Source organism: Silene latifolia, chromosome 3 (assembly GCF_048544455.1).
Source record: "Silene latifolia isolate original U9 population chromosome 3, ASM4854445v1, whole genome shotgun sequence".
Lineage (NCBI taxonomy): Eukaryota > Viridiplantae > Streptophyta > Magnoliopsida > Caryophyllales > Caryophyllaceae > Silene > Silene latifolia.
Window position 1 is genome coordinate 130,977,906 of NC_133528.1, and position 13,532 is coordinate 130,991,437.

The 13,532-nt window shown below is 37.7% G+C and overlaps 2 protein-coding genes across 5 annotated transcripts in view; one reads left to right on the top strand and one right to left on the bottom strand.

Moving 5' to 3' along the window:
- Positions 1 to 335: 335 nt before the first annotated feature.
- On the top strand, positions 336 to 4,549 carry LOC141648046 (E3 ubiquitin-protein ligase At4g11680-like). 3 transcript variants are annotated; one of them, XM_074456485.1, is made up of 5 exons: positions 336 to 516; positions 1,317 to 2,138; positions 2,378 to 2,503; positions 2,751 to 3,039; positions 4,180 to 4,549. In XM_074456485.1, exons 2-5 carry the CDS (start codon positions 1,468 to 1,470, stop codon positions 4,399 to 4,401), a joined length of 1,308 nt encoding a protein of 435 aa, XP_074312586.1. In that variant the 5' UTR covers positions 336 to 516; positions 1,317 to 1,467; the 3' UTR covers positions 4,402 to 4,549. The 3 variants fall into 3 exon arrangements, 2 of the variants coding, with proteins under 2 accessions (XP_074312586.1, XP_074312587.1); XM_074456486.1 differs by having other exon boundaries at positions 367 to 516; positions 1,468 to 2,138; XR_012545923.1 differs by having other exon boundaries at positions 373 to 516; positions 2,751 to 3,519; positions 3,620 to 4,549.
- Positions 4,550 to 7,013: 2,464 nt separating this feature from the next.
- The window catches only part of LOC141648047 (putative splicing factor 3A subunit 1), a 76,896-nt gene continuing 70,377 nt past the window's right edge, over positions 7,014 to 13,532 (bottom strand). The window contains exons 1-3 of one of the 2 annotated variants that reach the window (XM_074456487.1): positions 10,851 to 10,990; positions 8,145 to 10,378; positions 7,014 to 7,569 (exon numbers count right to left, since the gene is read on the bottom strand). In XM_074456487.1, coding sequence (XP_074312588.1) covers positions 7,300 to 7,569; positions 8,145 to 10,268 — 2,394 coding nt within the window. In that variant the 5' untranslated portion in view covers positions 10,269 to 10,378; positions 10,851 to 10,990 and the 3' untranslated portion in view covers positions 7,014 to 7,299. Of the gene's footprint in view, positions 7,570 to 8,144; positions 10,379 to 10,850; positions 10,991 to 13,532 lie in introns of those variants that run through there. The other variant, XM_074456488.1, reaches the window with a different exon arrangement.

Genomic DNA, 13,532 nt, shown 5'->3' on the forward strand with positions numbered 1-13,532 from the left:
ATTCAAGCCGGATCAAATCATTTCGTATTCGAGTCGTATTTCGACTATGTTCTTTTCAAGTTATTTTGGGATAACAGTCAATTTCCTATAATAAACATTCGATCGTTCAATAGGGTCGGGTCAATTCGTATTACAGGTTAGATTCGGGCCTTAATTCGGGTATGGGTCGAGCTTGGATAGCGTTATTTGAATCTTCACTTTTGTCGGGTCTACTATTAACTCCATTCTTGTAAGATCCCTCTACCCGATTTACCCGTTTAACCGTTTTACACTTGTAGTACCACACTACCACCTATTAATGTGTATGAAGTGAAAAAAAAAAAAAAAAAAAAAGTGAATATATCGACAGGGTGTTGTAAACTTCCTACTGAGTTTGCGTCAGAGAGTGAAAAAAGAAGCGCAGACACAACAAATAGAAGTATAACACAACAAAAGCTGCTCTTCTAACTTGTCTGATTCAAACTTCAGCTTTCTAATTTCTGTAACTTCACACCAACCAAACTAAACTCCATTCTTGTAAGATCCCTACTACTTTCTTCATACTTTATCTCTTTTTTTTTGTGTTAATTTTTCTTCATTATTCTTTGCTTCAATTAGCTTACTTTCCTCTTTAACTTTTGTTTGATTAGTTAATCTTATGTCTGTTTACTGCTGTTTATGTTCATTTGGGTTTCTGATTTCTGGTGTAATGTGGGTTTTCTTTGATGGGTTTTCAGTTAAGCATATACTTCACTCATGGGTTTCAATGTTTGATTAATTTCATGATTTTTTTGTTGCTTTTGTTTGGAAATTAGTGTTTTTAATTGTTGATTTTATCTGGGTTTTTACTGATTTACTGAATTAAGATTTCAGCTGTTAACTCCAGTTTGAAAGATCTATGTGAAAGGTTCCATCTTGAAACTTTTTAAGAGGAAAAAAAATTTAAGAAATGAGATTTATTGCAAATCAGCATGAATTAGAAATTGGATATTTTGCTCCTTCAAAAATAAAGAAATGGGTATCTTTCGAGGGAAACTCTCCGTTACAATCATTTGTTTACCTTTGATTAAAATACTGCTTTAATCAGATAATATAGAATAAAGGTAAACAAATGATTATGACGGATGGAGTATTCTTCTTCTGCTCGAGTTTGAAATTCTAATTTGAATTGGACAATAGAGAATAAAGGTGTCCGAGTCGTGGAACATTACATATGGGAAATGCAACTAATTTCAGGAGAATAGTGCATTTCATTCTGGATTTCCTTACTAAAAATGCCTTCTTTTGGCTGTTTGAGCTAAATCTTTTTGATATTGACTTGTATTTATTGATCCTAGGTGCTGAATGCTGTAAAGTGTGATTGGTGGAGCTCGTAAAATCATTTGCATATCATAGAAGAAATATAGTTTTACTAGCTTAGGAAGAAGTGTGACTATATCTGACCATCTATGCTACACCCGCCTTATGTTTTTCGATTTCCTTACTTAGATGGGCATTCCCCTGCTGGTATTACATAGTGAGACTGCTGGAGATCAATTCCCTTTGCTAATGGAGCGCTTGGAAGCCGTTGAACGTCATAACCATGTAATCAACATTGCTGTTAGTGTTGATGCTCCACCGAGCACATCTAATCATGGTGACGGTAGAAATCAAACAGAAATTGACCACAGTGTAGATAGACCATTAGATGCTAGTACTACCCAAGTTAATACATCACAATCTTTATCTTCTAGTAGGAGAATGAGCTCCCGAAATTCTTCATCTGTGGCGAGAGGTAACTCAATTGGTTACACCAGCCCGTTGAATTCAGGCCTATGGATCTCAGTTGAGCTCATCGTCACTCTGGCCCAAATTGTTGCTTCTGTTGTTATTTTGTCCTTGTCAAGATATAAGAGTGCGGATGCTCCCCTTTTCGCGTGGGTGGTGGGTTATGCATGCGGTTGCCTTGCAACACTTCCGATTCTGTACTGGCGTCTTCGGAATTGCACTCAAGGACGTGACCGGTATTCAGTTCAGTCACATCACAGCTCTGCAGGGGTAACCACTTCTGAAGGCACTACTTCCACAGCATTGTCTTTCACTCAGGAAGAAGGGACTAGTCATCATGATTCACATACACTGACCAGAAATGGTCATATGGGTGGAAGAATTAGTGTTCGGTAAGCGTTTGAGTTTTTTTTATTAATGGATCATCTCGCTTATGCTATTGATTATCCAAAAAAGTTATTGGAGGCTAACCCGTTAACCTTTTCATAAAAAACAAATGGAGAAAGACATTGCAATGAGAAAAGAGTGGAACTCTGTTGGAAAGCGCCTAATAAAATGGTTTCATGTTGTTATTTTTTGTCTTCATCAGCAATTTCTTTTGTTGTTGAATAAGAAACTGGTTCATCTGCAGGTTCAACGGGATAGTTGACCACTTCAAGATGGCATTGGACTGCTTCTTTGCCGTGTGGTTTGTAGTTGGTAATGTGTGGATTTTTGGGGCACATTCCTCTCCTTCTGTAGCTCCAAAGTTGTATAGGTAACTATTCGTTTTGTTTTGAATTCTTGCAATTTTCCCCATGTGACTGCTGATAGTTGATCGACGTTAACTTTGACCTATTTCTCACAGTATACAATAGCTAAACTCAAATGATTATTAATCAAACATGACAAATTGCACTATTTCTACAAATATTTGGAGAAATTTAGTGGTCAAAGTCATCGGTTGACAATCATAGTCGATTGCTTCATCTCAGACAGCCAACCCATTCGTTCTTGTGTTCCAGGTTGTGTATAGTTTTCCTTACCTTCAGCTGCATTGGTTATGCGCTCCCATTTCTGCTATGTGCTACCATATTTTGCTGCCTGCCTTGTATTATTTCAGCAATTGGCATTAGAGAAGATCTCTCAAAAACTAGGGGGGCCAGCACGGAAGCCATTGAGGCCCTACCCACCTACAAGTTCAAGCTAAGCAAAACTGAGATTGCTGATGATGAAGATATACGCTTGAGAGCTAGTAATGAACATTTGGCCGATGGAGCGCAAAAGGAGCTTAGGATATCTCGAGAAGATGCAGTAAGTTTGACATTTTTGTAGCATTATTCTTTGATTTATGTCGATGGGATGCATATGCCAGTTGCGCGGTTGATTGTTTGGCATTTTCAGCATCAAAAATATTCTGATGAAGTCGGAACAAATATTGAGAAAACATGGAGTGCTCTTATTGACATAGAATAGAACCCCATGAGGCCATAATAGCATCAAAACTACCCTATAAGATGATTACAATATACTACTATACTAGATCGTGAGATAACATTTGTCTCTCTAAAACCCGAGTGGGCCCCTTCTGTGAAGAAACTCAAAGTTCCACATGTGAGGGTTGTCCCACATTGATAAAAGAGGAGAAGAATTACCACTTTATAAGGCAAGGGGCTACTCCCTCTATTGCCAATTGGTTTTAGAGTGGACCCTCTTGGGCCTCAGTTGTGGACTCTTTCTCCTCCGTTTGGGTGCGGCCCAGGCCCATTGTGCTACTCCCTCTATTGCCAATTGGTTTTAGAGGGAAACCCTCTTGGGCCTGAGTTGTGGACTCTTTCTCCTCCGTTTGGGTGCGGCCCAGGCCCATTGTGCTACTCCCTCTATTGCCAATTAGTTTTAGAGTGAAACCCTCTTGGGCCTGAATTGTGGACTCTTTCTCCTACGTTTGGGTGCGGCCCAATCGGAAATGCTCGCATGGGAAAGTCGTTTGGTATTCATGACCCAGGTCTGAAGCCCGTTAGCATAGGGTATTAGGAACTGCCTGATTGACTCCGTTTACACCCAAAAAACCCACCTCCAAATCTCTACCAACCAGCCAATCGGATATGATTTTCATCCTTAAAATATGTTACTTTTCTTCCATTTCATTGTTGCCATCTTTCATACTATTCTCCTGTTTAGTTTCCCAGTCACGTACCAAATTATTTACGATTTTGTAAATGGGACGGGATTAAGGCGTTTACACCCAAAACACCCACCTAAGTTTACTTGACTTTTGTATTATGTTTCACTCCCCTTTTGTTTTTCACTTTTTCTTCACTTTTTCGCATTTTTGAGGTGTGCCGTGTGCGTTCACCCATGGACGGTTCTAAAGGATGATTTATGTCAGCCGACCCCAAATCATTTTGGGATTAAGGCTCTGATGTTGTTGTTTGTAAATGGGACGGGATGCAGGCTTGTTGCATTTGCTTAGCAGTCTACGTAGAGAACGATGAGTTGAGGGAGCTTCCTTGCTTCCACGTCTTCCACACCGAGTGTGTTGACAAATGGTTGAAGATCAATGCATTGTGCCCTCTCTGCAAGCTTGAAATCAGTGAGCTCAGTAGCACCTCATCATCTGCCCGAAACAACTCCAGACAAATAAACACAAATGGTGAAGGTGCAGGCGATTCTTAGCTTATATTCGTAACCCGTACCCTTGTAAATTATGCTTCTAGTTTGAGAATGAAGATCTTCTATTGTGATCATATTGGACCATGAAAGTATGTGTCTGACATATAGAGTTTTGTAATATATGAGTTCAGGTCGCAAGAAGTTACAGAAATTACATGCATACTCTACAGTTTGTTTTGTTACTGTTCTCCTTGCTTAGTTCTATAGCTTCCTTTTGTCGGTCGAGCTAAGCATTGAGGACTAAATTTTATGCCAGTTAAAAATAAGATTAATTCTACTTCAGTGTCACGAGTTTTGAGTTTAATAAGAGACTCTACTGCCCTAAGATTTAAGGGTACATGGTGATTTGATGTTTGAAAAATGTTTCATTTTGGTAACTTGTGGGCCAGTTTGAGTCGGGTCATTTCGGGTTACGGGTCAAGCGGGTCGTCATTTTTGGGTCAATGATTAAGAGAAAAAAGGCATTTCAAGTCTTTTGGGGTCAATTAAAGCTATGTTTTGTCGGGTTATTTTTGGATTGGGAGGTTTTAGATTAGGTCATTTCGGGTTGGGTCTGTTACGGGTCCATGAAATCTCGGGTCGGGTCAATTCGGGTTTTGGGTGTCATTTGGGTGCGTCAGTTCGGGTCTCGGGCCGGGTTGATTTTGCCAGGTCTAGGCAGTAGCAACACTGTAAAATTTAATGTATACTAACGACGTTTTTCATCATTACGAAAAAAATGCAAAAAAAAAAAAAAATGTTGCCTGAAAAAATGTTTTTTTTTTTTAAAAAAAATATAATGTAATTACTGTTTTTTTTTTTTATGACGAGGGAACCCGTAAGGCTATCTTTGGTGCGCACTGGGTAAACCCCGCGTATACGTGATAGCCTACAAAGTAAGAAATAACTTGAAACTCGAGGTAGAAAATATTATTGACGTCAATTATATGCCTAAGATTGGGTGGGTCGGAGCTGGATTTGGTAGTTAAAGAACATTGCATGTTCTTGAGTATGACGCACAACTAAAGCCTTTCGAATTACATTACAAGATGAAGTTAGACGTGAGACATACATTGTTGTTTAGCCATTGTTCTCAAGGCTGAACCATCCTCTGTCTCTCAAACTTACCTTCACTTGCATTGCAAATTTTCTGACAGCGAATCCATGTTCCATTCTCCCTCCCCTCTTGTTTCCTTCCTTCCTTCCATACCTTTCTCCCTCCGCTTCTCTCTCGAATGTTATCCACACATCCCTAGCCTGTGCCAAGCAATCTCTCATGAATGTTTTAGCAGTCAATGTGGGACAATCTTGTGATTGTCCCACATTACTAAGAACTTATTACCTTGAATACCTTTGACGCATGATCGGCATGGAATTGGACAGTGCCAAGCAGTGTAAAAAAATTGTTTAGGTTATACATTGCAAGAGAATGAGGGAGACTCGAGACAGTCAATATACAGGCTGTAATTCACAACATCGTTTCGCCCTGACACCGCTTAACACATCACTGAAACGCTGTGACTTCTGTGATATTCGATAAATGACAACACTGAAAAATCGCGTAGGTAACACAGTCACCTTCATTATTTCAAATCAGAAATTCCAGCAACTAAGCAGCCAAAGTAACACCGGCCAGAGATATAGTTAACCAGAAGAGCATAAATGATTCAACCTAGCAAAGAAGCTAAATATGTATAAATGATACGACGTCTACGTCCAAAATTAGTCAAAAATTGCAAGAAAAAAGAGCTCCGAAAGGGCCAAAAACAATCCAAACATTCCCAATCGAATGTGAAACCCACCACACTCCAAATACCAAAATCACCAGATCATCATCAGCTCGAAAAGTGCCATAGGACACGAGTAAACAATTTTACTGTTAACCAGAGACATGGAAAAAATTGCCCACTAAACTCCAATCATGTGAGCTAAAGCAACAAAATCTACACAGGAAATTCCAGACATCTTTTTTATTCATGTATAGTGAAGGAAGTCTAATATGCGAAACAAATGGATTTCAACCTCTTACACCAGTACTGATACTTACCCAACCTCTTAACAAGAGGACCATAAACGATGACCAGCCTAGGGAATTTTAAACACTACACAGTCAACCATAAAGCAATTAAGTTTTTCTAGCCTCGGCTGCAAAAAATTGCCAGATTTCAGGATATGCAGAAACAGCACTGTGAACCAAAATGCCAACTAGCCGTTAATACTACTTGCCTTCAGTTATTATGAGACAAATGTAACGGTAATGCCTCAAGCTCCAACCCGTCTTTCTACGATCACTTCGCTGTGTCAAGGTAAACAGGAAAGCATAAAAACAAAAAGCATGCTCATCATGAATGAAACTACTATATAAGAAAATTCTCAGGCTGAGGAGGTTACTTGCTTGTAAGCCAATAATATAACTCATGTTCACTTCGATAGACGAAATCTTATCTCAGACCCAGCATAAATGACAAGTTTTCCTACAAGAAGCAGCCTAATCTCCGGCAAAAAATAAGTAAGTCTAGAAAAATCAGATAATAGAAGAAACCAAAACACATAATAGAAAAGAACAGAAATGAAACGAAGCCACTGAAGGCTATTGAACATGGAGAATGTTTTCATAACTACAACTTGAGAGTTCAAGTGCATCAGCTGCAAAGGTAAACAGAATTAGATTAGTCAAATAACGAGAGGAAAACAGATTCGGTCCAACCAAACAAACAAAGAATGATTTCGAAGACTTCCCTTGCCCTTAAGATAAAATTCCCAAGAGGCCACATCTGTAGTACATAATAATGATCAAGTCGTAAAATTCAAGCTATAAAATACACCATGATCATAATATCCAAAAGAAACATTTGGAAAGAAAACACTAAATAGATCCAACAAGATTCCAACAACGACCTTTAGTTTCCTGTCCAAGTGGATCTATCTTTTCCGGCCACCACGCTCCCTTAATGATAGTGTCAGCGACTCGCCATTTCCGACATTATAATAAGCAAGTGTGAGATTGTCCTTGAGAAATCCAGCCTTTCCGCTTAGTTTCTGCTTGTTTGCAGGAAGTTGGATTTCTGCAGATATCTTTTCTTTCAGACTGCCAACAGTTTCAGATAACGACTGCATGGAAATCTCCAGTATTTGCCCCTTGAGGTTCCCTTCATCAACACTAGGAACAGATACATTGATCCTAACAGGGCCCTGCACACACAACTCAGAGAGCAGTTAGCTTCATTTGAGAACAACAGGAAGAGACCTCTATAAGCAGCAACGAAGGCTGTAAACCAAAACAGAGGTCAGAAAGAAGAAACTAACTACAAAAGCACATCAAGTTTCAAGAAAATTTTAGTGCATTAATGAGTATTCAAAACACCAACTAATTAAAAGGGTCATAAGTCCCAGATATTTTAGTGCTGTAATCAGTATGCAAGAATGCTAAAGCCTGTAATTAACAGGTCCCTGCACACATCACTCAAACAACCGTTAGCTCCATTTGAGAGCAAGAAGAGAAACATTTATTAACTGAAAAGGGAAAATCAGAATTTTGTGACTGTCTAGGCTTGGACAGTTGGAAGTGAAGCATAACAGAGATAAAAAGAGAAGTATCCAAGTAAAAAAGCTCATAAAGTTACGAAGACTAGTTCGATAATCAGTAAGCAGGTCACCAAAGCCTGTAATCTAACCTCAAAGAGAATGCATTAGCCAGTTGCCAAGCTAATTGAAAAGTAGAACCGTTAAAAAAAATTCAGTAGAGATAACAAAAAAAAAAGACATACCGGATGTTGCGCAAGAAACTGATCCTCTGGAACCAGAGCAGTGTCATCAAACTTCTGCCTTTTTGGCTCTGGTTCATCAGGAAGCGGAGGAGGAGCTTCAGTGGGTGGTGGCGGAGGTGGAGGTATTCCTTGTGGCAACGGTGGCGGAGGGGCAGGCATCCCATGTGCTGGCATGATTGAAAAGGGACGATGAGCACCAACCGGCGTAAACTGGGCAGCGGGTGGAGGTGGCCCTGGCATGGAAAGAGGTTGCATTGGTGGGCGATTCATCATCATGTGTTGCTGTCCAAGAGGCATTTGCATAGGAGGAGGTGGCGGCCTAACCATTTGATTTGCAGAGACCATTGGACGGTGTTGAAAAGGTACCATATTCGGAGTACTGTTTGGAGTAGAATATTGAATGCTGCTGGTTGGTAAACGGGGCATATTAAGGGCTAAATTAGGCGGTGGGGGGAGTGGACGGACTAATGGAACACCAGGTCTTGGAGGAGGAAGAGCAGCGGGTCCTGGGAGAGGCCTTCCATCATTATTATTGATCTCATATGGATCTTCACCACCCATACTCTGAGACATAGCCTGGTTTGCGGTACGGCCAATGCTCCCAGTGTGTCCATCCCATATGACTTGCTTAGGCTGCTCATCTTTTTTCTTCTCAATCTCGGCTTTGACGGCATTGGACACTTCTTCCTCGGTGGTACCAAAGATGTCCGGACGCGTACGTGCAAGTCCCACGATATTTCTGGAAATTTCGTCATCTTGAGCAAGTGTGGTCTCCCGAATCTTAGCAAACATCCGTTCCTTCTGCTCCTTGTATTTTGGATCAATGAGAGAGATCCTAATGTGTTCTGACATCTCACTTGTGGGTATCAATTCTCCCGTAATTGGAGACACGACAAAGTTAGACGATTCTCTCTCTAATTGAATTCTCTCTTCTGGTCTTTTCCAGTTTTTCACGATTCTCATTGGACGTTCGTCTTCATCCATAGAAGCTACTTCATTCTTCTGGTCATCTCCATTCTCACTCAGGCTTGCTGCTTTCATACCCTCCTGGACAAGTTGTATTTCCTCCTCATCCATTTCCATCTCCACCTCCTTGCCAGGCTCGACAACTTCTTCCTCATCTATAGTAGATATCTTGCTCCTCCTTATGACTTCTTCAAGAGTCATGGGCATAGGCAATATCTCGTCCTCATCGTCTGCAAAATCTATACTCTCAACAACTACAAAATCATGCCAATCAATCATAGCCATTTGAAGTCTTTCTTGCTCGACCTCATTCTCTGCTTTCTGCCTAGCTTGCTCCTGTGTTTTCTCCCATTCAAGTCTATGCAGACACCGCTCTAACACAGTCGTTCGGTCAACAACACTCTTCAGTATCTTATCTGTCAAACCCTTTGGAGGCATCAAAACCTTAGAATAAGCATCTGCAAAGGCAGTGAAGGACATAAACATGCTATGGGTTGGCTTCAAAAAATGAAATTGTTGGTTGTTCATCTCCCGACTAGTGAGACCAGTCAAAAAAGACTTTCCATTCCTGGCTACAAATTGTGACGTAAGCTTAATTATATCCAATTCCTCCGCTGTTATCCCCTCAGGCAGCCTTACAGTGTATTGTTCAGCCTCGGGAGGCTCAAGGACCTTACGGACAGGTCTAAATTGTGCAGCGGGGTCGGGTTTTTCTTCAGTGGCAGCAACACCATCAGCAGAAGCAGTCTCTGGAACAGCAGAATCCAACGGCTGTGAAGAAGGCTGTTGTGCAGAATTTTGATTTTGAGCACGAAACTCTGATAGCTTATGCTGATAATAAGCATGGTAAGGATCCGATGCAATTAAAAAGTTAAATTTCACATTTCCTGCATTACTAGCAACAATTCTCTTTTCGAATTCAGGCCCATTTTTAGCTACAAACTGTGATGTCTTATCAATAATGTTCCTAATATCTGGAGGTGGATGGATTATCCCAATTCTTCGTGTATGTGTTGCCACTGAGCTTGGTTTAACTACTTCATTTTGGTAGTAATTTTGCTTGTCGTCCTCCGCAGGCAATTGGGAAGGTGGTAATGGCCCAAGATCCCCATCCGTTGGTGGAGCAGGAAGTGGCAAAATTGGCGTCACGCCCAGCATTGTACACCACCTTCCACTCAATATCCAGCTACAACCCCACTAACGCAATAAAACACCGAATCTCACAATAAATATCACCCAAGTTCAACAATATTCTTAACACACACAACCTACACCAACAAATTACACAGAAGTCAGCTACAGTACATGAAAAAACCTACCAATTCAATCCAATGAAATGGCTAGCACACTGCTTACTGATTCATTACAAATTCACAATCCCTGCATCGCACCAAAGTAAATCCAATCTATCTAATGAACTTTCTCGAAACATAAGCGCGCGATTTGTTTACATCTATCAATTACTAAAAAAACATGTTTAGCAACGATTTAGCACAGATTTAACACAAGCTTTAAGAACTAACCATAAATTTACCTAAAATATACAAAAAAAAAACGTGATTTTAACAATCAAATAGACCTAATCACTCAAATCTATTTTTCTGATACTTACAATCAGAAATCTAGATTACGAACTAAATCGAATAAACAAAATCAATCAAATAATAAAGATAACAAACTGAAAATTATACAGTAGAGCAGTAAATAAAGTGAATCAATGGAGGAAAAACAAGAGCGAACCTTGAAGAATCGAAGAAAAGGGGAGATGAGAGGGAAGAGAGAACGCCGGGAAGCGAGTAAGGAGCGAAGGGCGTAAACCTAATTTAGGATTTCAAACCCTTTTTTTTACCACCCGATAATGTACTCGGTACTCCGTATCTATTTAATCACCAATGACCGACCTAAGCTATGTCGGCTTCGGTTTTGGGTTTTGGGTTTCGGGTTTCGCTTTTATTTTCGGTTTCAATTTGATTTCGTAATAACTGGGGCGAAAGTTTAAAGAACTAGGGTTTTTATTTGTAAAAACGTTAGGTATGAAGGCCCAAGGTAGTGAATGAGATACTCCCAAACTTTTGAAGACCCAAAAGTACTTGGATTTGGATTTAGTTTTTTTTTTTTTTTTATTTTTGAATAAGGTAAGGAAATTAGATTGACCTATACCATTTTTGCGGATGAGAAAAGTAAACGATATTCAAAAAATTTCCCTTTAACACGAATAAATCAATCAATCATTAATCAATCAGTCATCATTACATATATATAAAGTAGAAACTTTTCGAGCGATATCAGATAATCCAACTTTTTTAGATTTTCTAACAAAAGTAGATTTCGAAACAAATTTAATAAAATTATCCTAATAAAAGTAGATTTCTTAATATTTTAATAATGTTAATTTAAGTAGATTAAATTTAATTTAATAACATTATTCTAATATAAGTAGGTTGAACTCAAAATACACAATGTAACTAATTATATGATATATTAATTATAATATAAACATAATCAATCAATCAATCAATCAATCAATACATATATATAAAGCAGAAACTTTTCAAGCAATATTAGAGAGTCCAGCTTTTTCAATACATATATATAAAGCAGAAACTTTTCAAGCAATATTAGAGAGTCCAACTTTTTTAGAATTTCTAACAAGAGTAGAATTCGAAACAAATTTAATAAAATTATCCTAATAAAAGTAGATTTCCTAATATTTTAATAAAGTCACATCCTAATATAATTAGTAGATTAAATTTATTTTAATTAGATTATTCTAATATAAGTAGGTGATACTCAAAATACACAATGTAACTAATGATATGGTATACTAATTATAATATAAACATTATTCATATACTATATCGAGTTAATTAGATTTTACTCCCTTTTGACATTTACATTTTAAAAACTACTCCCTTTTAAAATATTTTACTAAAATTACTTCCAAGTTGCATTTTTTCTTAAAATTATTTCAAAACTCCAATTTAAGTGACCTATTTCGTCTGTTTTTTGAACTTATTCCCTTTAAGCTTTAGCCAATATGTACTTTGAAAGGTATGACTATGTAAACAAATGGAGGGAGAGTTCAAAAACAGACAAAATAAGTCACTTAAATTGAATTTTGAAGCAATTTTAGGAAAAATGCAACATAAGGGAGTAATTTTAGCAAAAAAATTCAAAAGGGGGCAATTTTTAGAATGTGGATTTCAAAAGGGAGTAAAATATAATTAACTCTACCATATCTTAAATTTCATTTGTCATACTAACTGAAAAGTTAACTGAAACCTAAAAATGTAGATTAAAAGGTAACTAAAAATTAAGAGCTGATAATTTAATTGGTTAAGCCAAAAATATTTGGCAAACTAACCGAAATGTAGCTGTTTTTTAGTAAAATGATATAAAAGAACATAATAAGTTCTATATATTTCATATTATAAATTGAATGAATAAAAAAAACAGGTAACTAATTTCTTTGAAATAAAACCTAAATATGAGATTTTTCATAATCTCCCGACCTTTCTCATATCTAATTAATTACTTGTTGATGTTTTTTTGCCAATATTTACTTATTTTTAACCCTGTTGTTAGTAGTTGATCTTAAGTTCCATTTTTAATTTTATAATCTCCATTATAGCTATTGGTTCAAAATGAATATTAACAATTAGGCATTGTAACACAAGGTACATATATACTCCAAAATCATGAGGAACGGAATAAATAAGTAATTGGCTCAAAATAAATGTTAGCTTTCTACATAAGAATACAAATTATTGTTAGGTCTACAATAAGAAAAAAGTAAATTAATTTGATCAAAAAGGAAAATCTATCACAAGTGTCCAACTATATCGAATTTGCCTTGGATATAGCGAATATAAATAAAGTGTTGGACTCAAATTGAATTTTAAATCGTGCCAACCATGGGTGTTATATAAGGGTAAAATAATATCATAATTATTGAGAAAGTTATAGAATAGACAAAGTTGAAGCGGTTATGTTTTCGAAAATTTTTACTTGCGACAAGTAGGGGCATGTAATTTTTCTATTAAATACGGATATGAGAAGGCCTACATTTGTCATGTCATATCCCCCATTTGGCATCCTTACTTTTAGGCATCGCTTTATTTTCATTATGCGAGATTTTGTCGGGTATTTTAGTTCGTGTAGACTTTGGGAGTAAGATTCATTATCTTTTAGGAATTTCACACTAAATGCATTTCATCTTCTTCGCAATGATCTTCCGTATTGCTTTTACACAATTGTTAATGCGGAAGTTTGATCATGATTTCGACATATTAATGGTCAAAGTTGTAAAAGTTTGACCTCTAAGAAGCCAAGTGGAAGAGTTTAAGAAGGGGAGAGTGTATACATCGTGAATTTTTTTAATATAACTCATCATAATAATATGCTCTACCAAATGTGGTATGC